This window comes from Sceloporus occidentalis, unplaced genomic scaffold (genome assembly GCF_023333645.1).
Source record: "Sceloporus occidentalis isolate IW3139 unplaced genomic scaffold, rSceOcc1.0.p SCAF_7, whole genome shotgun sequence".
Lineage (NCBI taxonomy): Eukaryota > Metazoa > Chordata > Lepidosauria > Squamata > Phrynosomatidae > Sceloporus > Sceloporus occidentalis.
Window position 1 is genome coordinate 8,111,032 of NW_028316987.1, and position 26,175 is coordinate 8,137,206.

General features: G+C 41.5%; 1 protein-coding gene across 11 annotated transcripts in view; it reads left to right on the forward strand.

Moving 5' to 3' along the window:
- Positions 1–25,964, forward strand: part of LOC149309114 (V-type proton ATPase 116 kDa subunit a 1) — a 56,890-nt gene extending 30,926 nt beyond the window's left edge. For 5 of the 11 annotated variants that reach the window (XM_089531818.1, XM_089531821.1, XM_089531824.1 and 2 more), the window contains exons 13-23: positions 707–867; positions 1,130–1,220; positions 2,654–2,772; positions 5,394–5,607; positions 6,038–6,145; positions 7,036–7,110; positions 9,916–10,023; positions 11,296–11,313; positions 15,369–15,486; positions 16,001–16,172; positions 24,205–25,964. In XM_089531818.1, the coding sequence (XP_089387944.1) occupies positions 707–867; positions 1,130–1,220; positions 2,654–2,772; positions 5,394–5,607; positions 6,038–6,145; positions 7,036–7,110; positions 9,916–10,023; positions 11,296–11,313; positions 15,369–15,486; positions 16,001–16,172; positions 24,205–24,298 (1,278 nt within the window). In that variant the 3' untranslated portion in view covers positions 24,299–25,964. The remainder of the gene's footprint in view (positions 1–706; positions 868–1,129; positions 1,221–2,653; positions 2,773–5,393; positions 5,608–6,037; positions 6,146–7,035; positions 7,111–9,915; positions 10,024–11,295; positions 11,314–15,368; positions 15,487–16,000; positions 16,173–24,204) is intronic. The other 6 variants (XM_089531825.1, XM_089531827.1, XM_089531826.1 and 3 more) reach the window with 4 other exon arrangements.
- Positions 25,965–26,175: the final 211 nt, after the last annotated feature.

Sequence of the window (26,175 nt, forward strand, 5' to 3'; positions counted from 1 at the left end):
ACACCACTTTGGGTACCATTATTCTATCCTACAGAATCCTGGGATTTGTGGTGAGGTATTTGTGAAGTATTCAGCCTGGCCTGGCAAAGAACTCTTGTGCCTTACCAAACTATAAATCCCAGGATTCTGTGGGATAGTGTCATGGCAGTTAAATTGATATCAAACTTCTTTAATTCTGCAGTGTGGATACACCCATAGTTCCTGCAACCTTTATTTCTGAGCATTTAAAATTTTATCCATGAAAGAAGTTTTAGACACTGTCAGTGAATTCTTGGATATGCACAATAGAGAGTTAGGGTTTGATCCAGAGAAGGGTAGGGATGTCAACAAACTTAATTTTAGTTTCTTCTGAACTTAGATTTATTCAGAATTTGGTTTCACATTCAGATTGGAAAGAGCTTCAGACTCCTTTGCAAAGCTATGCAAAATCTAAGGGTGTTTTTTTTTCTTGCTTCATTTTCTGGTACAAAGCAATTCACAGGTATTCCCAGTACATGCACTGTCTTTGTAGATCTGGACCAAGGGGCACCCAAGCAGTTGAATGAAATAGAGAAAGCTATTTCTCCAATTGTTCCTGGGACTGCAGTGTATTTTTGTTTAGTTTTCAGACACAATGTCTTGGATATAGATTGCCAGTCACTTTTTAAAAACTTCCTTGCCTTGTTCCCACCCCAAATTCTCTTTCTCTACCTTGTTAATCTTTCAGATGTTCAGCATGATTTTCAGTGGCCGGTACATCATTCTCCTGATGGGCTGTTTTTCCATTTATACTGGCCTGATTTACAATGATTGCTTCTCAAAGTCACTCAACATGTTTGGCTCTTCCTGGAGTGTTCGGCCCATGTTTTCGTCTAAAGGCAACTGGTCGTAAGTGATGTGATGTGATGTGATGCTTGTGAAGGCAGGAGCCTTGAAAATGCTTGGCAAGGCAGCCTGAGCAATGGGTTTTGGACAAGTGTGGTGCCAGCAACATGGATGGGATGACAACAAGGGATATCTTTTACAACACATACTTTCTCTGTGCAGAATTTTAAAAGTTGTGCTGCATTCCCTTCCTTGATACTGTGTAGTGAAATTCTTGTGCTTGTGCTTTCCATCTCAATTTTTCACCATACTCTTTTCCACACAGAGAAGACCTTCTTCGAGAGTATCCTGTGCTTCAAGTCAATCCTGCTGTTGAAGGTGTCTTTGGTGGACCATACCCCTTTGGCATAGATCCGGTAAGAGGCCTCATTTCCTGTTCCTCCTGTCTTTTCTTTTCTACTTTGTCTGTTCTACTTTTTTCTGCAGCCTTTCATTGTCTTCCTTATTTCTATTGATATCATTTCTGACTTGTGAAATTGTGGCCCTAATTAATGGTGTAAATGTGGTAGGTCTGACTGCTGTTTGTGAGAATGGCTATTAATTTACTGCACATCAAAAGTTGATCAGGACATTATTCAGAATAAAATAGTATTATTCCAGACTGTGCTACTTGAGACTGAAGGGCCACATCTTGAATGTAATGAGCTTTCTGTGTACAACGAACTCGTTAGGGGATGGCTATGCTAAATATCTTACTTACTCATTTGCTACTGTATCACATTCAGGGAGCCCTTCATATGGAGACAGGCATTGAAATGTGTGATATTTCAACACACCTCTTCAGGATCAAGTGGTGCTGTCGATTTTGCCACATCATTTTAGGTTGGCTCTAAATCTCATATTTAAATGCCGTGGATCTGTCAGCTAGAAAGAAGAGATGTTCTGTTAAATAAAATCTAGCTAAACAATACCTATTTTGCACTTTACTGCTAAAGCATCGGAGTTATAGAGTTGGGGGAGACCAGAGCCCACAAAGGCAAGGACCCTTTGAAGTATCCTAAGAGGTGTGGGGATTCACCTGCATTGTCAGAATCTTCTTTATACTCAAAACATTTATATTCAGAACCTCTATTTAGACAGTTTAACAGCCTAAAAATGATCCCCTTAGTTCACAGGAGTAGGGGCAGATGTGCCAGGTCTAGAGGATAATTTTGTGCTTTTAGGGGCTACATAGACTGCAAAGAAGGCTCCAGTCCCAAACTGGAAGTGGACCTTGTTTGCCTTCAAGTTATTTTTGATTTATTGCAACCCTAATATAGGGTTTTCTTGGCAAGTTTTGTTCAAAAGAAGATTGCAATTGCCTTCCTGTGATACTGAGAGCATGTGACTTGCCCAAGGCCATCCAGTGGGTTTCATGGCTGAGGGGAGAATGAAATCCTGATTTCCAGAGTCGTAGTCCAATACTCAAACCATTGCACCACACGGTTGTACACTGTGGTTTGTTTTCAAATGTTAAACAGTGTAAAGGGGGTGTCACTTTAACCTATTTGAATAGTGAATCGCTATTCTTGAAGGCTTCTAGGAAAAAAATCATACTTTTTTGCCATAAAAAGAGTCTGGAGGGGCCGTGGACCACAAAAACCGCCTTAGGGAGGCTGTACTTCTACGATCCCTGCTGTCGCTCCACTTGAGGAGAATCTGTCACTCTTAGATCTGAAGATCCACTGTGAAGCAAAAGACGGTCCTTTCAAAGGATACTAAAGCTGAGGATCTTACGGCCTGGTGGAGGTATTCCATTATGAATAACTTTATTCTCTTGTCCTAAATACTTCTGTTTTGGCTGTGCTAGATATGGAATATTGCTACAAACAAGCTGAACTTCCTCAACTCCTTTAAGATGAAGATGTCAGTCATCCTGGGCATCATCCACATGATGTTTGGAGTCACGCTCAGTCTGCTCAATCACATGTGAGTTTATATTCCCTGCATTAATTTATAAAGAAGACAAGTGATACAGATAAAAATATAATATAAATCAATCATAGGATGTTCATACATTTTACCTAATTATAACTAACCATAAATCAGTTGTTTGGTTATGATACAGTCATTTTGTCCCAATTGTATATTTTCAGTAAACTTTATTTGAACTAAGACGAATCAAGACCATATTGATTCCAGCATAATTATTCTGCATATTAATTATTCCACCATGTCCACTATAGTTTTTCTCTCAAAGTCAAAATAACCCAAGCTTTCATAAAACTACTTTTAACAATACTCCATACCTTCCTTTCTTATTTCTTTGTTCCAGTATTATGTAAAATTATGTCAGTATTCTAGAGAGCTCACTCTTTGTTCAGTCTTGGGATTTCTTAATACAGTAGAGTCTCGTTGATCCGACGTTCTGGTTTATCCGACGTCGGACTGGTCGGTAGGAGTGGCTTTGAGCCCTGACCACACCCCCAGCACCAGGCCCCAAGCGAGGTGGCAGGCGTGGAGTACCAGGCGGCAGCGGCCCCAAGCGCCACCCCCACCAGGCTGCAGACGCAGAGGCGGCTGCAGCCCCAAGCACCATTCCCTCCAGGCCGCAGGCCCCGACCGGCCTGAGTGATTGCTAGGTTTTTCATAGCGATTCAAGGCTTTTCATAGTGATTGCTAGGCTTTTCCTATGACCCTCCAGATTATCTGACTTTTTTGACTATCCAACCTATGGGACCGCCAGTTTACGTAGGATAATCGAGACTCTACTGTATATTTTTAGAGCAGTCTTCTAAACAAACCTGCAAAAGTGGCTAGCCTACAAAAACATTTTCTAACCTGTTAGATTCCAGCAGAAGTGGAGTAGAGCACTGAATTTTTGAGCTGTTAAAGGGTCACATTGATGAGACACTGATGTTGACACTTAATGTCAACATTAAGAAGCTCCATAGTATGCTTCCCTTGAGTAGCATTCTAACAGAAACAGACATTTTGGGGTGGAACAGATAGGCCAAATAAAGCAGCTTCCAACCACTTTGAAGGTAGGGCATTTAGACGATGCACGCCTCCAGAGTGAGTGGACACTGGACTGAAGCCATACTTCAGGGCTAAAAACCAGAGCAAACAGAAACTGAAACAGTTCAGCTTTGTGTAGAAGATGCACATCTACATCCCTGCATATAAACAGCTTGACGTGAGTATGGGGCTGCAGCAAAGCAAAGAAATGAATGTGCGACAACTCCAGTGGATGTAATTACAATGTACACAGACCAGACAGTCCAACAGGAGGCATGGGATGAAGGGGGCATGTATGATTGTGCTTTGCCAATGTATTGCTCACACACTGTTGCACCAGTGCCCTGTACAAGTGGAGAATTGCATGTGCAATGGTGTGGTTGTTCAAAGGGGCAGCTATCCAGTGCCATCTATATGGACAGTGGGAGGTACTTGGGGGTTGCCGGTGGTGTGTTTGTGCAGCAGTTCACATGCATGGTGGGGAGGCAACAAAAAATTACCCAGCAGTGTGGCTTGACGCCACGCCATGAGGTTAGGCCATGAGCTTTAGGTCTGCCTTGGGAGTAGGCTGTGTGGGTAGTGGGGTTTTGACTTGCTTTGGGGAAAAGCGGGATTCAGCTGCTTTTTCCTATCCATCTGCTCCAGCCCTTAGTTTAAAAAGCTAAACTTAGAACCCCCCATAATTTGGGGCATTAAACTGTAGCATACTTAGCTTGTATGTAAGTCCAGAACTGAGCCCCACCTCTCCTCTCCCACCTCACTCGACTGCTTTCATAGAGTTCTAGATTGTGTGTGGCTTTTAGGCTATTGCTTAAATGGCTCTCCTTACAGGTTAGAACCTATTTGTTACATTTCTTTTTCATTCTGTTAGATGACAGTTGCATGGTTTCCCTCATTCTTAAGTCATCAATAACGTAGTTGTAATTGAAGTATTTTCTATCATTTTGTGACTCTTAGCTGAAATTGTACCATAAAACTTACCTGGAATCAAAGCAGTACATTTTAATAGTGATGTCCATGCATTGTATTTTTTGTGTGTATCAATTTAAAATGTTTTTATGATTTTGAAATTCTCTAGTGTTGCTGCTAATATTAAGAGATTTGTGTGTCCTTTTGACTAGCAGATGAAGTCAGGCTTCCTCCTTGTCCAACACATGCACCATGTGTCACAGATGAAAATAATGTGTAAAATAAGATTTACACATTTATCTCTCCCACTCATGGTGCCACAGGCATCTTCATGTTGCACTAAAATATATAAAATAAGAAAAACAATACATCGGTTCAGAAAGACAAAACAGAAAAAGGAAATTAAAACCTCACTGAAAGGTAAACCATTGTGGATTTTTGAAAAGCATCTATTGATGAAAAGAGTTCTGAACAGAGGACCTGAGTGAGGAGGGCCAGTGATGATTCTAAAGCTGTGTGGTAGAAGCCTCATTGTTCCTTGAAGGTTTATTGGATGGTGGCTTAATGAGAAATTTGGTAATGGTGGACAAATGTCTCTGAAAATCAGATTGTTCTGTCATCCAATGAAATAATGTACTGTCTCTATCACTTCTAAAAACTTGGGTGTCTCTCTGTCCCTGTAGCTATTTTAAGAAACCTCTGAATATTTATCTTGGATTTATCCCTGAAATTATCTTCATGTCATCACTCTTTGGCTATCTGGTCATCCTGATCTTCTATAAGTGGACAGCTTATGATGCTACGATCTCAAAGGATGCACCAAGCCTTCTCATCCACTTCATCAACATGTTTCTCTTCTCCTATGACCCTAAAGGCAAGATGCTTTATAAGGGACAGGTAAGTGGTCTGACAGAGACAAATAATGAATTGCAGGATGCAGACCTTTTACACAAGGCGAGGAAGGACTAGAACCTTAAATCTGCTTGCCAATACTACAAAATAGATTTTGAGTACCGTGCTGGAACTTGAGAGCAATCCACATTGAACCAAATAGGAGCTCCCATTTGTTTCAGTGTGGCTTCTGCAAGAGCAGTTGTCAGTAGGTAGTTTTCATTTAGAGTTTGAATTTTAATTTAAAACAGATTTCTAGGCCTTGTGTGAGGAAGGCATCACTGCAATGTCCTGAAAGAATTCAAGGTTGAGGATGGTGGGATTTAGGCACTCAGTGGTATCCTTTAGTTGCTGATATTCTGCTCTTTGCCTCCAAATCTGTAAACTGGAGAGACTCTAAATGCATGCTTATGACACTCTCTTGTTTTCCCCACAGAAAGGTCTCCAGTGCTTCTTGGTAGTGGTAGCATTTATGTGTGTGCCATGGATGCTGGTTGCCAAACCACTGGTCCTTCGCCAGCAGTACCTCAGGAGAAAGCACTTGGTGCGTTAGTCTGTTTTGCTTTCATTTTCCCCCCTCTCTTAGTAAAAATCTTTATAATGTATTCAAATTCTAGCCCATGTTTCTGTCGGTGTGCCTCTAGAGGAGAACCTATTTTTACCTGGAAGTAAATCTCATTAAGATCAGTGAGACTTAGTTCTAAATTTAACATTACATTTACATTCTGCATGGCATTTGCTCTTTATCAGACAGGCAACAACTTGTGATTACTTTTGGTTGTTTGGATCAATCTTCTGAAATCCTGGTCTGTATGCATGTGTTCCCCACACAGTGGCTGGGATTCAAATAATTGCTTTAAATGTATACAGCCCATTGGTTTTTATAAAAACTTCTTCTTTTTAATGGCAGACCCCCTTTATCACAATCAAATTCCCTTTTTGTTCAGAACCATGTGGACTTGAGGAGGGAGGCCTGTTGTATTCAGTAAACAGAATGCCAAATGACCTCATGTGTGTGGAACTTCAGTGGCTCTTTTCAATCCAGGCCTATAAGAGGAAAGGTGACTGACTTTTTAGTGCCACTGCATTGAGATGCAACTTTGCGCAACTTAAGCCCATCAGTAGAGACATACAGAATTAGTTAGTCCCAAATGTTGTCCTGCAACTGGCGATGCTTCGTTTAAAGAAAAGTAATCTGCCATTGTGGTTCTCCAGAGATCTGCCTATAGCTTGTGGCTTTAGTATTCTTGTGGCAAGCACATGTAGCAGGCAATTGTTAGGATGCAAGAGCCCTTCAAAGTGCTGCTCAGTTAAAGACACTCCCTCTTCCTTCTCTGACCATCTCATTTTCCCATGACCCCTCCATTCGTCTCCCTTCTTTTCTCTTTGTTTTTCTTCTCTCTTTCCCATTTCTTTCCTTCCATTCACTATCAGGAAGGGCAGCCCGTGGAACCCCCTGTCAGCCCAGCTCAGAGCCCGCAGGCAGTAGAAGCAGCAGCGGCTGCAACAGTGAGTGGATTACAAGATGCCAAACAATGTATATGGCGAGAACGGAAGGTGCTCTGGGGCATTGGAAAGTATCTGCTCAGAGGAGGAGGATCAGCACAGTGGCTCTTTCCTCCGAAAGATACGTTCCAACCATCTCATGCATTCCAAATTCTACCCTCAAATGCACAAAGGACATGATGCAACTGTGTATTGTGGTGGGTTCCCCCTGCCCTCCGCCCAAAATTTGGTTTGTATACTAAGGATCTCCTCCACTTGTGTTACAGAAGATTCTGTCACATGCTCTAGGGCAGAGAAGGGTACTATTTGGTCTGCTAGATGCTTAGGACTTCAGCTCCCAGAAGTCCCAATCAGCATGACCAACTGTAAGGACTAATGGGATTTGTAGTCCAAAACATTTGTAGGGCCAAAGGCTCTCTTGTCATGTTCTAGGGGTATTCACTGTTTTTGCTGAGAGTTTTGAACGATTTGTTGGGACCTCTAACAAGTTGTTGGAGTGTGCGTGTGTGCATGCGTGTGTGTGTGTGTGAGAGAGAGAGAGAGAGAGAGAGAGAGAGAGAACGCATCTGGGATATACTCAGTACTCCTTTCTAGATACACATTACAAAGGAAATCAGTAGTGGTGGATAAACTGTTTTGACAGGCAGCTTGTTTGCTATTATGGATCTTATTCAGGATTCTTCTCCCCCAGTTAGCCTTTGAGGAACCTCAGAATTCCCCAGACTAGATTGACAATCACTATTACAGCATAAAGAGATCTTTCACTCCATTGGGAAAAATGTCCCCTTCCAGATGCAACAACCCCTGGTTTTTGCATAGCTCCCTGTTTTTTGTGGACTCCAACACTGTTGGCTATTATGGATCTTATTCATCTTACTTCATGATCGTGCCCAGAAGTTTTCTCTTCAATACACTTTTAATTTTGTATCCCATGTTTCCAAACTTCCATACATAGTGGTGTCCCATCCTTTCTGATATACATCTTTGGCCTTCACCTGCCGTCCACTGCTTATTGGGGGATCTATATGACAGTGTGGTGAGCTGTCAGTGTCCATTTTTAAGCTGTTTGTTTGTGTACACATAATCCTCTATGCTGTTGTTACTTATTGATGATTGCTGGAAGGCAAACATTTATTTGTGATCTGTTGTTCTGCTACAGCAATCCAGAAATTTGTAGTAAAATCCTACAAGTGTCATGCCTGTGCGTTGCTATACTACATATGTTCTTGGAACAAATCATATGATTGCTAGTATAAAATCAGTCATGATGTTTATCTGATAACTTAGCAAAATGTGGCATTGTCTTCAGTCTTGTGGTATTTGCTTGGAACTGGATGCCCAATGGAAAATACAGTACCTTTGAGTTTGGTGGGGTGGGTGTTTCAAACCCTCAGTTTTACAAAAATAGGGTTAAAAACACAAGAACAGTCTTGCTGAGTTAGAGCAAAAGCTCATGCAGGACCACTTTTTGTTTCTACTACCTGGCCAAATTCCTCTATGATATTTCCTGATATGAAAGTGCTCACCTTTTCACCATTTGCTTGTATTTCCTCTGTATATGGAGACTATTCACCTATCAAGATATGTACATTATAATTAGTATAATGAGAAGAACTTCACCCAGAGATGAGGTGAAATTAGCAGGGGGTGAAGAATTTCTCATTGATTTTCCAACATGTGGTGGTGTTTAGCTTTTCATGGGTTTCCTTCATACTTATGATGATATCTTCTTTTTTATTTTAAGCACTGGATAATGACCGGCAGCTCTGTGTAAAGTAGATTATTTTAATATCAAGACAAAAACATCAGAGACCCCTTTGGCTCCTCAAAGCACGGAGTATTTCATTCTAATTTGGAGTGAGGGCTGCACATATTAGTCGGAAGTCCCTAATGGCTTAAATGCATGCCCCCAAAATGGAGTAGCTTATTTAGACAGGGCCTCCCATGTAAGGGCATGGCTGAGTTTCCATGCTTGGTGGTGGTTTTGGAAGTTTGTGTCAACTATACTGCACCAAGTGTTTGCTAGACCTGGCTATCAGTTTGCTAGCACATATGCTACTGACTGCATCTTTCTCTAGGGAATAAGAGAGTAGCTTGCTTATGTTGCAAATGTTTCACCTTTAAAGAACAAATAAACATTTGAATACTTTGTCTCCTGGCTTTTCTTTACTATTCCTTTTCCTCAGCCCTCTCTCATTCTTCTTTCTATCTATCGCATCCCATCCCCAACTATTTCTTCATCTTTCCCTACCCTTTCCCCAGTTTCTCTGAGAGGTCCTGTGTCTGCTAAGCTATTATTGCCTTTGATGGATGTTGTATGTCTGGTTTTGATTTCCTTTGGAGACTTTGCAAAACAGGCATAGGACTCTTTCAAAGGAGAAGTAGTCCTGGAAACAGACCATGGCATGCTGCGAGTGTTAAATATATTCCATAAAAATTCTCCACTTCTATAGCTTAAAAACCCCCAAACAATTTATAGAGATCAAGGATAGCCTAAACATTGTGGTGCCTGAGGTAGAAAATTAAATAGCTTCTGCTCATTCCCAAAACATTGTGTGGCCTGAGATGCTCATTCATAATCCTTGTTCCACTGAATGGGCTTTAGACATGAAAAGTTTCCTGTGGGTCACATCTGTTGGTCTATGCTGCTGTTTGTATTGGTACTTATAATTCATGTTGGGGTATGTATGTGTTTTTCCTTGTCTCATTGGGCCATCTGTCACAACTGGCCTGCATGCTAACATTTTACTAAAACATGGACCATTTGTATGTCTCTTCTTGTTCTTTCTCCTCGGTTGCCTGCTTTAGGGAACACTCAATTTTGGTGGAATCCGAGTGGGCAATGGTCCAACTGAAGAAGATGCTGAGATTATCCAGCATGACCAGCTTTCAACCCATTCAGAGGAGGGAGAAGAGGTGAGTCCTCCTTTTCTTCCATTTTGTAACATAAAATTCCCTGTGAGAGGAATGGACTTGAAAGCCTGAATCTTGCTTGCACCTTAACTAATATAAACTCAGAAATCATCCTGACAAGAATCCAGCAAGGACACTGGCCATTTGTTTTAATGTCAGGAAACTAATCCTGATATTTTAGCATGCTTTTCCTGCAGTGTCTTTTTCTTGACAACCATAAGAATTTTTGACTCCGCAGATAACTGTGACACTGTAGTATCTTGGGTTAATGAACTGGATGCATTTCACAGAGAGGACTCTAAGGACTTCATGTCTTACTTAGTCTGGTTAAGATCTTTCTTTGCCATCCTCCTGAGGAAATATTAAGAATGTTTAGTGTTAAGAGTTAGTGGAACAGTGTCACTATTCCTCTCATTGCAGAGACAATGGAACAATTGGAAGGGAACAGACTAAGGCATTTCTCAAACAGTTTGTTTGTCTATATAAAAGGAGGGCAGCAAGAATGATTACTCTCATATTTCATGGTTCTTGCACCAAGGTCTGAGGTCCTAACAGAACACTTGGTATATCCTTAAAATGAAAATTCTCAGGGCTCTATTCAGGAGAGATAGATTTGTAGGAAAGACTCATTCACTTGTTTCAGGTGAACATATAAAACTGCCTTATTCTGAGTCAGACCATTAATCTGTTGAGCTCAGACTCTGACAGTGCCTCCATTGAGTATGGGGCAGATTTATTCCCAAACCTGCTCTTTGCGATTCATTTTTTAATTGGAGGTGACAGACATTGGATGTGGAGCCTTCTGAATGCAAAAGTGTGTGTTCCGTCAATGAACTGTGATGACTCATCTTACAATGCAGAGTATGTGGTACCCTTCAAATGTTCCAAGTATGACACAGGCGGTAGAAAAGTATTGTACAAAATAAGATAATACTGTCACCTGTTGCAGATGATGGGGTTGAAGCCAAAAGCTAATGACTTGCCTAAGGCTACTGGTGCAATTGTGATTGACATGAGCTGAAGGTGCACTGCTTGCACCTTTAGCTTCCTATGTATTGGCTGCAGGACAAGCAGAGAACGACCTTAGAATGTCAATGTGAAATGGAAGGTAGTGACAAGCACAACTGAGTTTTTGGCTGTCCCACTTAAAAAATGACACTGACTTCTTGCTGGACTGAGGAGCACAAGTACATAGTTGTATTCATCAGATAACTTAGTGCTTGTGTATTACAAAATGGTGAATGACCAAACTCAATGTTCCTTTGTGTTTTCAAGCCTGCCGTGGAGGAGGTGGTAAGCCCGTAGCCAGTTTCTGTGACTGTGTTCCTTCAGACCATTTCTCCCATCTGTATAAATTATTTTGTAGTATACTTGTATTTGTGATATGGACATTTTTGTTACCCTCTGCATACTACCTCATTTTGTGCAGCCTTCTGCTTCTCATCACTGGGTACCACTATTTTTTTTCCATTTTTCATTTTAGAAAATACACCCATGTTTGAACAATGTATATGCTTAAAGAGGCATTGCTGCTTTATTTCTGAGGCATGGGTTGCATGTTTTTGTTTTGACCTGCACAACCAGCTAACGCCAGGCTTCACACAATAAAATCCAACATTGCAGAGGTTGTAGGAAACTAGCTGCCCCTAACATGCCTTTCTTAAATTACTGTATCTCTGAGGGCCTTTCGTTGCCTGTCTATGTTTTTTTTAAAAAATTAATTCCTTCTCTATATCCTGAAGGTAATCTTGCCAAGAAACCCCATGTCGTCTCAAATTGAAACAACTTGAAAGCACACAACAACAATCACTCCCCCATCACTCACTGTCATTGGCTACCAACACATTGAGCCTAATCAATTTCCTTTTTAGTTATTCACACATTTAGTTATTCACACATTTTCTGTACCTAATAGCAAGCCTGTAATTTTCTAAAATTAATATTATTGATGTTATTGTTTGCTGTCCTGTGTCTGAGCTGAACAAGTTGACTCCCATCCAGAAGGGTAATTTGGAATAGATGTATTTTCTGTTCTTCGAATGGAGCCATATAATAGGAAGGGGGGGTGGGAGGAGGGAGATTGCAGTTATATTTCTCTTTCCAAGAAAGAGGTAGTGCTATGTGTAAGTTCAAAAAGGAGGGGCTCATAAGTCCAAACAACCAATGATGTGACTTCTAAATCAAGTTAACCCTGATTTGTTTGTTAAAAAAAGTTTTGCAGCTATATCCTCCGTCATATTATGATCGTAAATTGATGAAGGCAAATAGTGCTATGGGTTTCTATGGCATTTGAACCCTTTTTTTGCATGCAGCATTACACACTTAGCTCCTTCATTCTGCTATGAAACAGGGTGTGCCAGAATTAAGCACATGTTAATATTTCATACTAGTGTTTTCTGCACTGTTTGGAAATACAGGTTGACATTCCTGACAAGATCTGTTTGCAGAACTTTAGACCTGATCTCTTTCTAGCTGTTTGGATGTATCAATCTTTACCTGACATTATGAAGTAGCCAGCATTTTTTGTTGCTATTAGATAGTAGAAGTTCAGGGGTGCAAGGCTTGTTAAGTCACATGTTTCGAGCTTGCTTGCTACAGGTTGAAAACATTCTTTCAACCAAGATAGGAGGCAAATTGTGTCTCAAAATTGGGATTGCCATTAATCCAGAAAGTTCATTTCTTAATCTCATTAATAGGTACTGTGAAAAGGCTTAAATTGTCCAAAAAAGGGCAGGGGATGAACATTTAAAATAGGAAGGATAAATACTAGTCTAAACCTTGCAAATCATCTCTTTGGTTTAACAAGTCTGAACACAATCCACCAGGAATTCTTACTCCACATGTGTCTCTTTGAAAATGTGAACAGGACATCTCTGTTGTATTGTGTCTCTGGTGTATTTGCCCCTTGCTTTTGCCCATTTAATGACTAGCTATCCTCTTTAGCTGTGGTGGACACCAATTTACTGGCAACTGATGATAGCAGAAGTTAAAAATAGCCATTTTATCTTGATGGCTGTGGGTGGCTATCAAGACACACTAGTTCAAAATGTTGTTGCTTTTCTCCAGATCATGCATATCCAAATAGTTGTTTCTTTAAATAAATTCGGTCTTGGGCGTTTCAGTGGAGCGTAATTGCAGATAACTCCTGTTGGGACAAACTGTCATTTTGTCATGCAAAGGGGTTGCTTCCCCAATACTTTCCTCATTTGTGCTTCCGGTATAAAATTGCACTGGTTTTCCATTCTTTTTACCAGTGTTGTTTAGAGTTTCTAGCATGAAGGATCATGCCAAAAGGCACAGTATCAACACTGTGCAGCCTTAGAGCCAACGGTTGCTTTAAGCAATTTGTTCAGACTGTACACAGCTGTAGTATTTTTCATCTGTCTGATGCTGTATGGGCCCAAAGGTTCTATGTATGAACAGCCCCATTGCATTTGTATAATACACATGGAAGTGCTGAGGGGCAATGTCCTATTAAAGCTCTCCTAGGCTGCAACTGTATAAGAGTTACCATAGATTATGGGACAGAATCTTGGGGGGGGGGGGGGGACCTGGAATAATGCATGTAATCATAATGTGGGCATACCTGTCCAGAGCTGCAGTGACTTCTATGCCCTCACTTACAGTGAATAATAAGGGTGTTTCAGTACCTGCAAGCAATATACTAGTATTTACTGGTATGAACAGAATGCTCTCTCTCCATGTGTGTGTGTGTGTGTGTGTGTGTGTGATCCAATTCTGTGAGAGTGCAGAGAGTGACCTCAGGTACAGAATACAGCTTCCTGGGATTTTCAGTTTTCACTTAATAAATGAAGCACATTTGTGGTCTTTCTTTTTGTTACTGTGCACTTGAGAACCTGTGGGCAAATGTCTACTTAAATCTCAAAAGCCCAGAGAGGTAGCTAAGAAAGTGTTCTTTTGTTTTAAATTCAACATCAGTATCCTTTTCTTTCTCTTCCGCATGACTAGCAAAACATAAAAACACTTGAGCAGTATAATAGGATGACGATGATATTAGTATTTGCAGGACATATTATGCAAAAGCAAACTTGAGGTTTTTTTGATGTAGAATTTTGTATTTTTTTTAAAGTTGTAGAGTATATATCAGTAATTTAATAGCTTGCTTGGCATATTCATGGAGGCAACATTTGTTAACATTTTTTGTCTTTTGTGCCAAGCTCCAAAACAAGAAGACTGAATGCTTACTACTGATTGTTTATTATCCCATCTTTCCTCTAACAAAGTGGCCTACTATGGCTCTCCTTATCACTTCATCCTCATAACAATCCTGTGAGGTAGCTTAGGCTAAGAGAGAGTGAGTGGTCCAACTTCACCCAGAGCATTCATTGCTCCATGGGCACAAAAATCTGAATCACTTAGTCCTAAAACAACATGAACCATCATAGCACAGTGGCTTTAGTTTACTTTGATCTTCTTAGCATGAAATCCCTGTTGGTTTGGATACTGCAAGAAAATAGGAAGACCTAGGTTCACATTTCCAACTGTTAATTTGGGAGCACATTTTCAGAGTTGGATACAATTTTAGACTTGGCAACTTGACCTGGCTCTGTGTAATTTGATTGCAAAAAATTCTCAAAGGTTCTGAAATGTTAAGGGGAAAAATGACTAAAATGAAATCTTTAGTAACTGCTTCTTTTGCAATCCTTAATCTCTCTCTGGTCACATTTTTTCCTGGTCATATAATCTCTACATTTTCCTCCTAAGGCATTCTTTATCATAATGGCTTAAAACCTTGATATTTCCTGAGATTTTCTTGGGAGGTTGAATGGTGAAAGATAGTGTGGTACAGAAAACCTAGCTAAATCTCAGTGGGCAGGCAAGATCCTGGCTATGCCATTCAATTTCCTGTTGGATTTAATGAGCAATTTTCTATTGTATTCAAACAGTACGAATCAATTTTTGGTCAAAGCAATTCTACAAACCAATCCAGTCCCATTGCTAAGTTCTAGCAAAACAAGGTTGTTTTGAGTATTGTCTAGTACAACTTGCAGCACAGATATGTGAATGTGCATCCTACTATTTCTATTGTGGCCCTGTTCCCACATGTCAGTTTTGCAGTAGAAGGGCAATACAGATTGTGAAATACATATTGTGTCTAAACTTTAAACACGCCATGTGTATTTCAGTTTAGAATTAGGCTGGGAAAAAGAGCTTCCTGAGTCCTGGTGGCCAGAGAGAAATACCCAGGCCAAAGCCCCACATGGGAGGTTTTGAGTATCCTTGCAATAGAATTAACTGCTACTTCTGGTGCTGCTATTCTTCTTTCTGTTTCTTAGTTCTCTTGTCATTGCTCCATCACTCAGAACTGACTTAATTTCTTCTTTCAGTTTGATTTTGGAGATACAGTTGTCCACCAGGCCATCCATACCATTGAATATTGCTTGGGATGCATCTCCAACACAGCTTCATACCTGCGCCTCTGGGCACTCAGTCTGGCTCATGCACGTGAGTAGCTTCTCTATGACTAACCATTTAGGCCAGGGGATTAAGAAATCCAAGCCATTGAAGTAGAAGAGATTGCTGCAGAAATCCTTTACCCCAGTACAGACCAACTTTCTCTGTATATTTTTCTATCATCATACACACCACAATAGAATCTTTTAGAGTTTACTCAATGTCTTTCCCATCTCACTTAATTGACATACTCTTCTAAATCCTAGGAAAGAGAGCATTGGCTGTTTTTCACACTGGCTGAAAAATATGTATACAATACAGAATTTGGGCCCTTGGCAAGAGGTGACTTTTTCTTTAAACAAAAAGCATTCCTGGCATGTAATTTAGAAATGCAATTAATTTTCAGAGTTTGAGTGCTCACCCCTCTTAGTAACCACCCCCACCCATGGTACAGAAGACAGAGAAGAGCAGCCAAGGTGAAGGTGAAGGTGCATTTCTCTCTTTTTTGCCTTCACAGCTGACCCATGATGATTCACTACCTTTCTTATTACTTTTCTCTTCACAGAGCTCTCAGAGGTCCTCTGGACAATGGTGATCCATGTGGGGCTCAGTGTGAGCAGCTTAGCTGGCGGCTTTGGCTTGTTCTTTATGTTTGCTGCCTTTGCTACTCTGACAGTGGCCATCTTACTTGTCATGGAGGGCCTCTCTGCTTTCCTGCATGCCCTCCGCTTGCACTGGTGAGTGCAGTCTGATATGTAAAGTTAGCTACAAACAAGTAGGATGGGAGTGTGATAGAGCTCAGTGGTAGAGTGCACGTTTTGCATCTATAAAACTCCCTGGAATCTCTAGCTAAGGTATCTCAAATATAGCAGAGCTGGAAATAGTCACTGCCTGAACAGATGGAAAGCCACTGTTCAGTTGGAGCATCTAGATAATACCTATAGACATTTGAGTTAGATAGTCTCAAACTGTGGTTTGACATGAAGCTTCTCCATGTATTAAACTCTGTTTACTTTATGCCTAATTTCCTAGCTGCCATGTTTTTTGCTGCAGTTCTGCTCTTTCCTTAACTGAAAGTTTCAGTTCAGTTTCTGCCAGTTTATCTGATGATACCTCTAGATTTGCTGGATTGAAACTCTTAGCATCCCTGGACAGCATGGTAATTCATCTTTGTCTCCTCTTGTGTTTTAATCATTTACAGACTGGCTAATTATGCTAGTCCCCAAATTGCATTATTGTTCAGTCCATTTTTAATGGAGTATGGGAAGTTTTTTTTAAAAAAAGAAATACTGGTGTGTTATAGACGGGCCCATGAGGCGCCGTCATCGCGCAAGGGGCGGCGCTTCCTGACGTGCCTTGCCCCTCGTGCGTAACGACTACGTCAAAATGGCGGCGGCCGTTTCACACGGCCATCGCCATTTCGATATAGCGGACGCTGTGCGTCCGCATGGCGCATGGTGGAAGTGACACCGTGAGTGCATGACTAGCGCCGCGCGGCGTCTCTTCTGAGGCCGAGGAAGGAGTGCGATTTTCACACTCCTTCCTTGCTGCGTCCGGGAACCTCACGGTTTGGATGCTGCGGTTCCCGGGCGCAGCAACCAGCAGCGGCGTGAGACGGCCCCTTCTGGGCTGTCTGTAAAGCACCAAAGTCATTGTCTATAAGATTGACTAGTGCACAGTCCATAATGAAGATGAGTAAGACTACATAGTCTATAGAGAGACCCAATTCTGAACTGAAACTGATTGTTCTCAAAGCAGAGTCTGGAGAAACCTCATATCAGCCTTATCCCCTGCAGCTGAAGAATGAAGCCTGGAAGCTCAGGGCTAGGTGAGGATGTTGAAACTGTTAAGGGGCATCTCCAGAGCATACTCAAATAAGTTGCCAGTCTTCCTTTGCCTTCTGCCCCTGAGTTCTGGAGCATTTATCTTTCATAACTATGAAAAAAATAAAGAGGACAATGTTGCATAATAAGTTTCACAGCACTAATCTTCAAAGGGTGTAGCCACACTGCAGAAATAATGCATTTTGACACTATTAACTTCCATGAATCTATCCTATGGAATCCTGGGATTTGTAGTTTGGTGAGGTACCAGAGCTCTCAGACCAGGCTGAACATCTCACCAATCTACAAATCCATGTAGTCATGACCATTAAAGTGGTGTTAAGCTGCTTTCTTTCTGCACTGTGGAAACCAGATATATGTGAGTTCTGTGACAATTTATCCAAATGTCTACAAAGGAGATGCCTATTTGTGTTGAAGGGTATACTCATAGGCTTCTTCCCTGCAGATACCTGTATGGGTGCTTCCCATGTAGATGTCCAGGGATGGAGCTGGCAGTCCTCATTATGGAGGAGTAGGCTAAGAGGCATAGTGTCTGTCTCCTGCCATGCATTAGACTTTCACATACAGGGTTAACAGTTAGGAAAAAAGTCTGTTCCCTACTGTGAATAAGTACAGCGCGCCCACGCCATATGCGGCCTTGAGCATACGCGCTCAAGCCGCGGGGTGTGCGCAGGGCGGAAGGGGCAGCGCGTCCCATTCAATTGAATGGGCGCACGCCCCCGTTGCGCCCCGCGCGCTCCTGCGCCGCCGCGCACGAGCCCCATTGTTTCCAATGGGGTTCGAGCATAGGCGGAATTCGCCTTACGCGGCGGGATCCGGAACGGATCTCCCGCGTAAGGCAAGGACGGACTGTATGTATTGGACCATCCTACAAAAATATTTCAGAATACAGAAGGGGAGGGGGGAAAGTGTGTGTATGAGAGCGTATGTGTGGCTTGATAGTGAATTTGCATATGTCACTATCAGTTTCCTTATGTCTGGTGGATGTGTCTTTTTCTTCAGAATCTATCTGGACTTTCCCTGTAGTGCTTTTGGGATGCTCAGTGTCTGGTTTGTTTATGGCATGGTTGTTATTGCTCTGCTTGACTTTTCAGTAATTCACTGAGATTTGTTCCTTGTCAGGAAAGCCCAGCAATACTAGAACAATAGTAGCTGGGCCCTGAGCAATCATGACATCAGCCATTATCTTGATCTTCCACTTGGGCCCAGGGATTACTTTCCCTTCCCTACCCTTTTTTGTTCTGTGCCAAGTTCAAAACAAAAAAGCTTCCAGCAGGGCCAACTGTGTCTGGAGATAGGAGTAGTTGAATCATTCTTGTGTAGGGCCAGGGGGTCATTTTGAATATCTGGAGCTTGACTGTAAAATTTTTCTTGAGGGGAAAGCCAGAGAGAGAATTTGGAGTTCTTTCAAAAGCTGTCTCTATGTGATAAATAGACAGAGTGATGGGCTGCCAGGGTGAGTAGGGGCTTCCCTGTTGCACCAGTTGATCATAATCAGAAGAGTTGCTGACAAGCCATAGCCAAATGATATTCTATGTAATTTTCAAAGTGAAGAAATTATTGTACAGTACAGAAATGATTTTACAACTAGAAGTAGCAAAATAAAGTTTCCTCCTCCTTTCTGTCCTTCCACAAAAGAAATACTTTTCTGATTGCAAAGTTTTAGTTATGTATTAGGGAAAACTTGTTTTGAAGTTACAAGAAAACATAGTTGGTTTTTTTCCATTTGAAGCTCTAATGCTCTGGTGACTATACTCAGTACTTAGATATGAAAATTACTAGCATCTATGGGACTTGTTTTCATCTGCAGAGTTTGCAAGATGATGGAACCCATGTATTGAGGAAAAGGGAGCAGTGTGGTTGCTGTTGAGCTGCATTTATATTGATTACATTCACACATAAGAGCAGGCTAGGGTTTTTGGAAGAAGTATCACAATGTCAGTACACTTCATGACAGACAGGTAACTCATTCCCTTTTTGTCTCCTTCCCTCTTCACATGAGTGCGTAAGCAAACCAGGCAGGGAAGAAATTCACTGTACCACGTGAGAGAATGATGAGCTGCATGTACTAGCACAGAGCCATTTACATAGTGGTTTACTAAGCCACAATTCCTCACTTATCATTACATCTAGATGTTGCCAACAAGTGACACCATTAGTACCTCTAGCTTAGTATTCTAACTCTGAGTATTGGCCATGCTGTCTGGGATTCTAAGAGTTATCGTCCAAAAAAGTAATTTTTCCAAGCTTTGACTGTTCCCCTAAGTACCTTGGGAGCCTTTCAACCTGGGATCCTTGAAACTGGAGATCCCAATTACTGAACCTGGAATTTTCTGCATGTAAAGTATTCACTTGAACTGTAGAGCTTCATCCCTTCTTCAAATCCAAACACTGTGGCAGTTATTTCAGCATTCACTGCAAGGAGGAACACAGTGAATTATGTAAATATAGATTTCCCCCTATTTCTCCCTCCCTTGGGATGAGTTTATCTCATAATTTTTTAGGCAACCATGCATTCCAGATAGATGGTTGCTATCAAGTGAAGCAGGGGCTTCTTTATCTCTGTGGTTGGTTCATTAGCCTCTGCTGGTTGATTAGTCTCTATTGTAGAGTTGGCAGTTGACAAAGGGTTGGGAGTTGGTTTTATTTGTTTGAGGTGCAGGACAGCTGAAAGGGAGGCCAAGGGGGTAGCTTTGTGCTTTGAAGATCTGGAATGAGGGTCTTCTCAAACTTCTTTCTGTCATTGAAAGTAGAGGGATGGGGTTGTGTTGCTATCTCTGGCCTATCTGTTGAAGTTGGCATGCTGTAGGACCCTTTTAGCTGTAGGGGAGTGATGTTCCAAAAAAGAAAAGTGGAACAGAAAGAAAGCTTTTTGCTAGGAACAAGATAAAAGCTATCCAATTGGCTAGGTTACATAACACATTGGAGGTGAGACTAGTTCTAGCTGGAGAAGGGAAAGATCTTTGGAATCTCTAGGCTCAAAGTGAAGAACAACCATTATTGCAGAAGACTTGGTGAAGTAGGAGGTGGAGGTGCATCAGCAGCTAATTTGGTACCATTATGGAGCTACACATTCTATAATGTGGAGAAGCTGGAGATTCTGTGTGTGTGTGTGTGAGAGAGAGAGAGAGAGAGAGAGAGAGAGAGAGTGAGAGTGATGGTAGTGGGTTAATTTGATACAGTCCCCCAGATTCAGAGCAGATTCAAAAGAGCAGAGGATTGTGTGTCTACCTTGAAAGGTGACCTTGTGAGTATGTGTGCACTGCTGTTCTGGAAGAAGATGATTTTTGTATCACCTAAAACTAGAATTTATATTTTCTGAACTTCAATTCATCTGCTTTAGCTACTGGATAAAGCTGCCCTCTTGGAATTTTCTTAACTCAAGAGTGGGCAAAGTGCAGCCTTCCAGATATTGTTCCACTGTATCTCTCATAAGCCCTAGTCAGTGTACCCAGCATTAAGGGACGTCAGAGATATCCTCCAGCAACATATGTAGGCCTTCATTTTGGCAACTCTAACAGTAAATTCCAGCAATCAGTTCCTTTTTTTATGAGGTTATCATACTAAGTGCTCTGAATTTGTGGGGGTACAGTGTTTGCTTTGGTATCACCAATCTTTTCCTTCCCCCAAAGATTGAGAGGTGGGATGTGATAACCTCATCTGTCTAAAATGTGTCCCTTCACTATCCGAGGCTGCACACTAGAGTCCCTCCTGACAGTTCTTCATGCCACTCGTTGGGGAATGTGGAAGGTCATGTTTCCAGACTCTGTGTTCCCTGGCCCATCAGTTGTATAGCAATTCATAAACGTTCCTGAGCCTGGATTGCCACTTGGTGATTGGAAGACAGTGAAACTGAGATGGAGTAGCCCCCCTCCTTCTTGGCTCTGAACCACATATTTTTTGCCTGTCTTTTGATCATGCAAAGCCTGTTGCTGCAGGCATTGGTCTCAAAGCTTGCTGTTTTCTTTGTTCAATGGCAGCAGTTTTTAATGTTTGAAATATGTTATGCTTCCTCCATCATCACCCTTCCCACCATGTTACCCTTCCAATTTATGGATCTGCACTGCATACAGCTGTTTCCAATCTATACATGCAATGGGAACAGTGGATATGCTGGGTATGCTGTGTGTCTGGTAGCACGTCTGGCATGCAGAGTGGGCGGAGGCTGCTACAGTACTTGCTAAGTGATGTGGACATGATGGAGTGGATAAGAAAGGTGGAGGACGTAGGGGAGCTAATTCAGTCTTCCTTCCCTTTGCTCAACTGTATTTTTCCCTCCTTGTAGTTAGGAAAGGTTGTGTGAACAGCCTTTCCTTTCTTTTTGTAAGATGATTTCTGTGTTGTTTTTTTTTACTTAGGATAACTGGATACCACCCCCTCCCCCAACCATCACTCAGCTCTTTGATTTTTACAGAGGATTACGGCATGTTAGATGGCAGGTCTCTGTCCTGCCTGCCACTTCCATAGTCTGGTTTTCAGATATAATGGTTGAGGTTGTTTTGGCTTGGGGAAAACAACAATTTTACCCGACTTCTACTTCTTGTTGTACAGAGTATGACTAAATCTTCAGCTCAACCGTACAGTGGAACATTTAGTAATGTACAGTGGAACATTTAGTCACATGAGCCCCTGTTTGAAGCATGATGTGCTATTTGACATTGTAAAACATCATCAAGGTTGCAAAGAAATCTTGAGTAATATGAATAAACAGTGAACCTAGGTGTCTTTGCAAGGTAAGAAAGGCCTTTCAATTGGTAGAGGGATCGAATCTGACCCCTATGGAGCCTCCCTCCACCCCCAATGGCAAGGTGTCACATTTGCCTACAAGGCTTTTTTCTACTCTGCCTCTTAACTTTGTTCTGTTTATGATGAAACTTCACCCTGTCTCTTGTGTGTTTTGGTTTGCAAGATGGATGTTGGTCTAAAAAGAGTCCAGCTCTTGAACATTCCACATTAATAATGAAGCAGCAGCAAATCAACTCTTGCTTGGTTTTTCTCTGAAGCTGGCAGGCGAAAGGGATGGAAAATGTTTCTCATCACAGGGCCAAGAGAAGAGCTGAAGGCTTGTTTTCTTAATGAATCATGGGGTTTTTCTTTCCATGTTTGGTGCCTGTTTATGATTGGGCAGCCTTCCAGTATCATTCCCTTCACATTTTGAGTTCATTAGTGGAAATAGCAGAACAACAAGAGAAACTGATCCTGTAATAGAGGCCTCTATCTCTTTCTCTGGTGTCTCCCTACTGTATACTTAAAATGAGGATAGATGTAGTAAGTTAAGACGGTGTCTTCCTTGATCCTTTCCAGAAAAAAAGAGGGTTTAATTGACATAGTTGATTCGTGAACTGAAAATGGGTTTTGGAATATACTTGAGTTGTCATATGAAGCTCTGAAATAGGCTGTGGTCATGCTTTGACCTATGGAATCCTAGCAATGTGTCTTCTCAAATTTTACCACAATCTAGAACTTTCATTTCTCATTTTGTAAAATGTATTTTATGCCTAATCAAGGTGGATAGTTCATGGGAGGAGAGGGAGATTGGGGTGGAAAGGGCATGGTTGCAGTGATAGCTAAATTGATTGGATAGATTAAGGCTCTCATGTCTGGGCAGTGGTTTTCATGTTGGTGCTGCTGGAAAAATGTGATTTCTTTGCACAACCTTCTGGTGTATCTGCAGTCTAAGAAGTCTTCCAAAAACTACGATTGAGTGGTAGGGATGGTGATCAAATGTCTATGCTTTGTTATATTTGCTTCACAGCTTTTTCATGAAAGCAGGATTTATTGCTTATACTTGGACTTAGGGAGACTTGGGTTCAAGACCATTTTCAACCATGAAGCCCTTAGGTATTTTGTTACCTCTGAGCCTAACCTCTCTGTCATTGCTAGGATAAAATACAACAGCCTGATCAACTTGTAAGGTGGCGCAATACTGTACAAATATTTTGGCAGTTAAGACATAACCTGCAAAAAGTGTGTAAGTGTATGGATGTTGAGGAGTTACTGAGTGGGGGTGATTAGAAGTTGAAATGGTGTCTGAGGTTAGACCACATTGGATGGTGGCTATCCTAACAATTCCAGGAAACACATTAGTTGGAGGAAAATTACATTCATAATGCAGAATTATCTGAAACCAAGCAGAACCTTAAATTTCTGCATCCCTTGGGGTAGATGGGTGGATAGGTTACTCAGTGTTATACGTCTAGGTGTATTCACTTGGAATCTTTTCTGTACCTAGTTTTACAATGTCGCACTGCCAAAACAAATGTTAAAAGAGAACCAAATAGTGCTATAATGGTTATTTATTTTTACCTTCCCTTATGCTTTTTTACTCTTTCCTTTTCCTCTCCCCCCACTTCCCATCAGTTGGATTAGCATAGTGCCCTGCACAGGGCTCACCACATTCCCCATTGAACTGAAGGTGTAATTCAGCTGATAGGAATATTTGACAATAAATCAAATTACAGTACTTTTTGTTAGAGTGCCCTGCCATGTATAATTTTAAAAATAAAGTTCTTAGACCTCATTATAGTAGAGAAAAAGGTTCTTTCCTCTCCTTAGTAAAATGGAACATGAAGGCAGTGTTAACATGAAAACCAAGAGATATTCTTGCACAAGTGTTCTATATATTATGAAAGAGGACTTTATTATCCCATGATAGCTTTTCACACTGCAGTCCTTGCAGTTATCTCCTCGTAGTTGCTGCAATTTGAACCTTCAGCAAAGGCAATAGAGTGGGGGAGGGTTGCTATTGAGGGCACTTGGACAGAGCCTAGGACATCTGAAATGGTACATAGCAGGAATAAAGCATAAATACCATCAAAAGTATTAGATTGATGCTACTTGTGAATCCTTTTTTTTTTTAATTCCTATGCTGATACTCTGCAGCTGATGGCTGTTTGCTTGTGTTTTCTCCCTTCTTTCTTACCAGGGTGGAATTCCAGAACAAGTTCTACATGGGCACCGGGTTCAAGTTTCTCCCTTTCTCATTTGACAGCATTCGTGATGGGAAATTTGATGAATAATCCCTTGAGACCTAACTGTTGGACATGTGGCAGTAAACCTTGACTCCCTTCTGCATGTGTGTGTTAGCCTGTGTGATAGTCTGAAGTTGTGTAGCTCTCCTGCTTTGACCACAAGCTCCTACTGTGGCAATGATGTGCTTTTCTTCAAGTATCTCAAGGAAATGCTGGGGTGCCCATAGGAATTGATGCAGATACAGCACTGTAGTCCTGGCAAATACTGGGGTCAGGCAATAGTCATCAGGTTACATAGACAGGGAAGTCCTGAGGAAAGAGCACATCATCCCCAGTCACCCTGATTATTGCAAGCATGCTAGCAGCTCTGTTTGGTAGCAAATCACAATCTAAGTTTCTAGTCCTGTGTGTTCCTTTAACTGGAATATGAACTGGAATATGAATATGTGCTCATCAACATTTTATGAAAACCTGATTAAGTAGGGCTCCATATACTCATTTCCTACACACTTGCTTGTTCTTTTCTCTAAAACAGTACTCTGGATTTCTTCTACATCCCCAGATTCAGTCTATGAACCAAAGGATAGTCCTTTGCCTATTCAGACATGTTGCTCACAACATCCCCCCCCCCCTCCTGCCATGGCACCTCTGCTGCTTCTTCCTCATTTTAATCACTATAATAAAATTTGCCTTTCAGAATTTCACAAAGGCAGTATGAAAAGAGAAGAGACTCCTCACTAACATCCTCACATCAATCTTTCACCTCTAATCAGAACATTAGCTGCTATTCCCATCACACTTGCTCTCATTTTGTAAGCTAAATTTTGTCCCCACTCCCTGCCTTATGCAATGTGGATGGGTGGGAGGCTCTAGGAAACCTGGACTGAAAGCAAGCAGTTCTTTGGGGAAGTGACCCCAAATAGCATTACAACTTGGCATTGTTGGAATTTGTTCTTCCCTGGATGAGGGTAAGCCAAGGAGTGAGAGGAAAGTGAGGTTGCTAGTTTTCCATGTTCTGGAGCCAACCTGTGCTTGGCTTCGTAGCATTTGTTAATAAAGAAACATTGGCTAACCCTGCCCGAAACTTTGAACAGCTTGTCTTGTTCCAAGGAAACTGATGGTCTTTTGCGTCCAGAAAACTCCCACGTAATGCTGACCTCCATTAATTGACAGAAGAAAAAACTGTTGCCACTGAGCTGCTATAACCACACCCTAGCTACCACAGAGCATTTGCAAAAATAAACTGTTGCATAGCAGCACTTGGTGTATTTAGGAAGGGATTCCCTTGGAAAATAGGAATCTACTGAGGACAGCATCTCCCTTCTGTTTGTGCAGAACTTGGTGTAGTAATATGTCTGAGCTTCATATTCCTCTGTAAGGTATTATTTATGTGATCTCTGCTGTATGTATGTGTGTATTGTGTAACACAAATGTGCACTTTTCTACAAGTGTCTCAATAGGAAACCTTGAGGTACCTCTATTGAGCACTTAAGGCAAGAGCCCAGATCCAATATGCTAACTTCATAGGAAGATGCTAGTGCATCAATTACTCTTGAGTTGCGATGGTGCTGCTTGTGTGTGAAACAGATAGAGAGCAGCCAGTCATTGTGTTTACCTGTGCTGTCTGGACAACTGTAGCATGCAATGAAGTTTTACCTGGCTGTTCTCATCAGCCAATCACTGTATCTATTAAACAAGTTACTGTACCGTGTAATGTGTTCATTTGTGTTCTTGACTCTGCCTGGGTAGGGATAAAAGGAAGGCAGGGGGCGTTATGGTGCCTTTAAATTATTTTGACCTCATAGGCTTCAATATGGAGTCCCTTCCATGGCTCAAAAATGTTACTTTCTTTACTACAGTTCCCAGAACCCTCTGGCCAGGCCAGCATCATCAGATCCAGGTCAACTGGAACATTTTGGAGACTC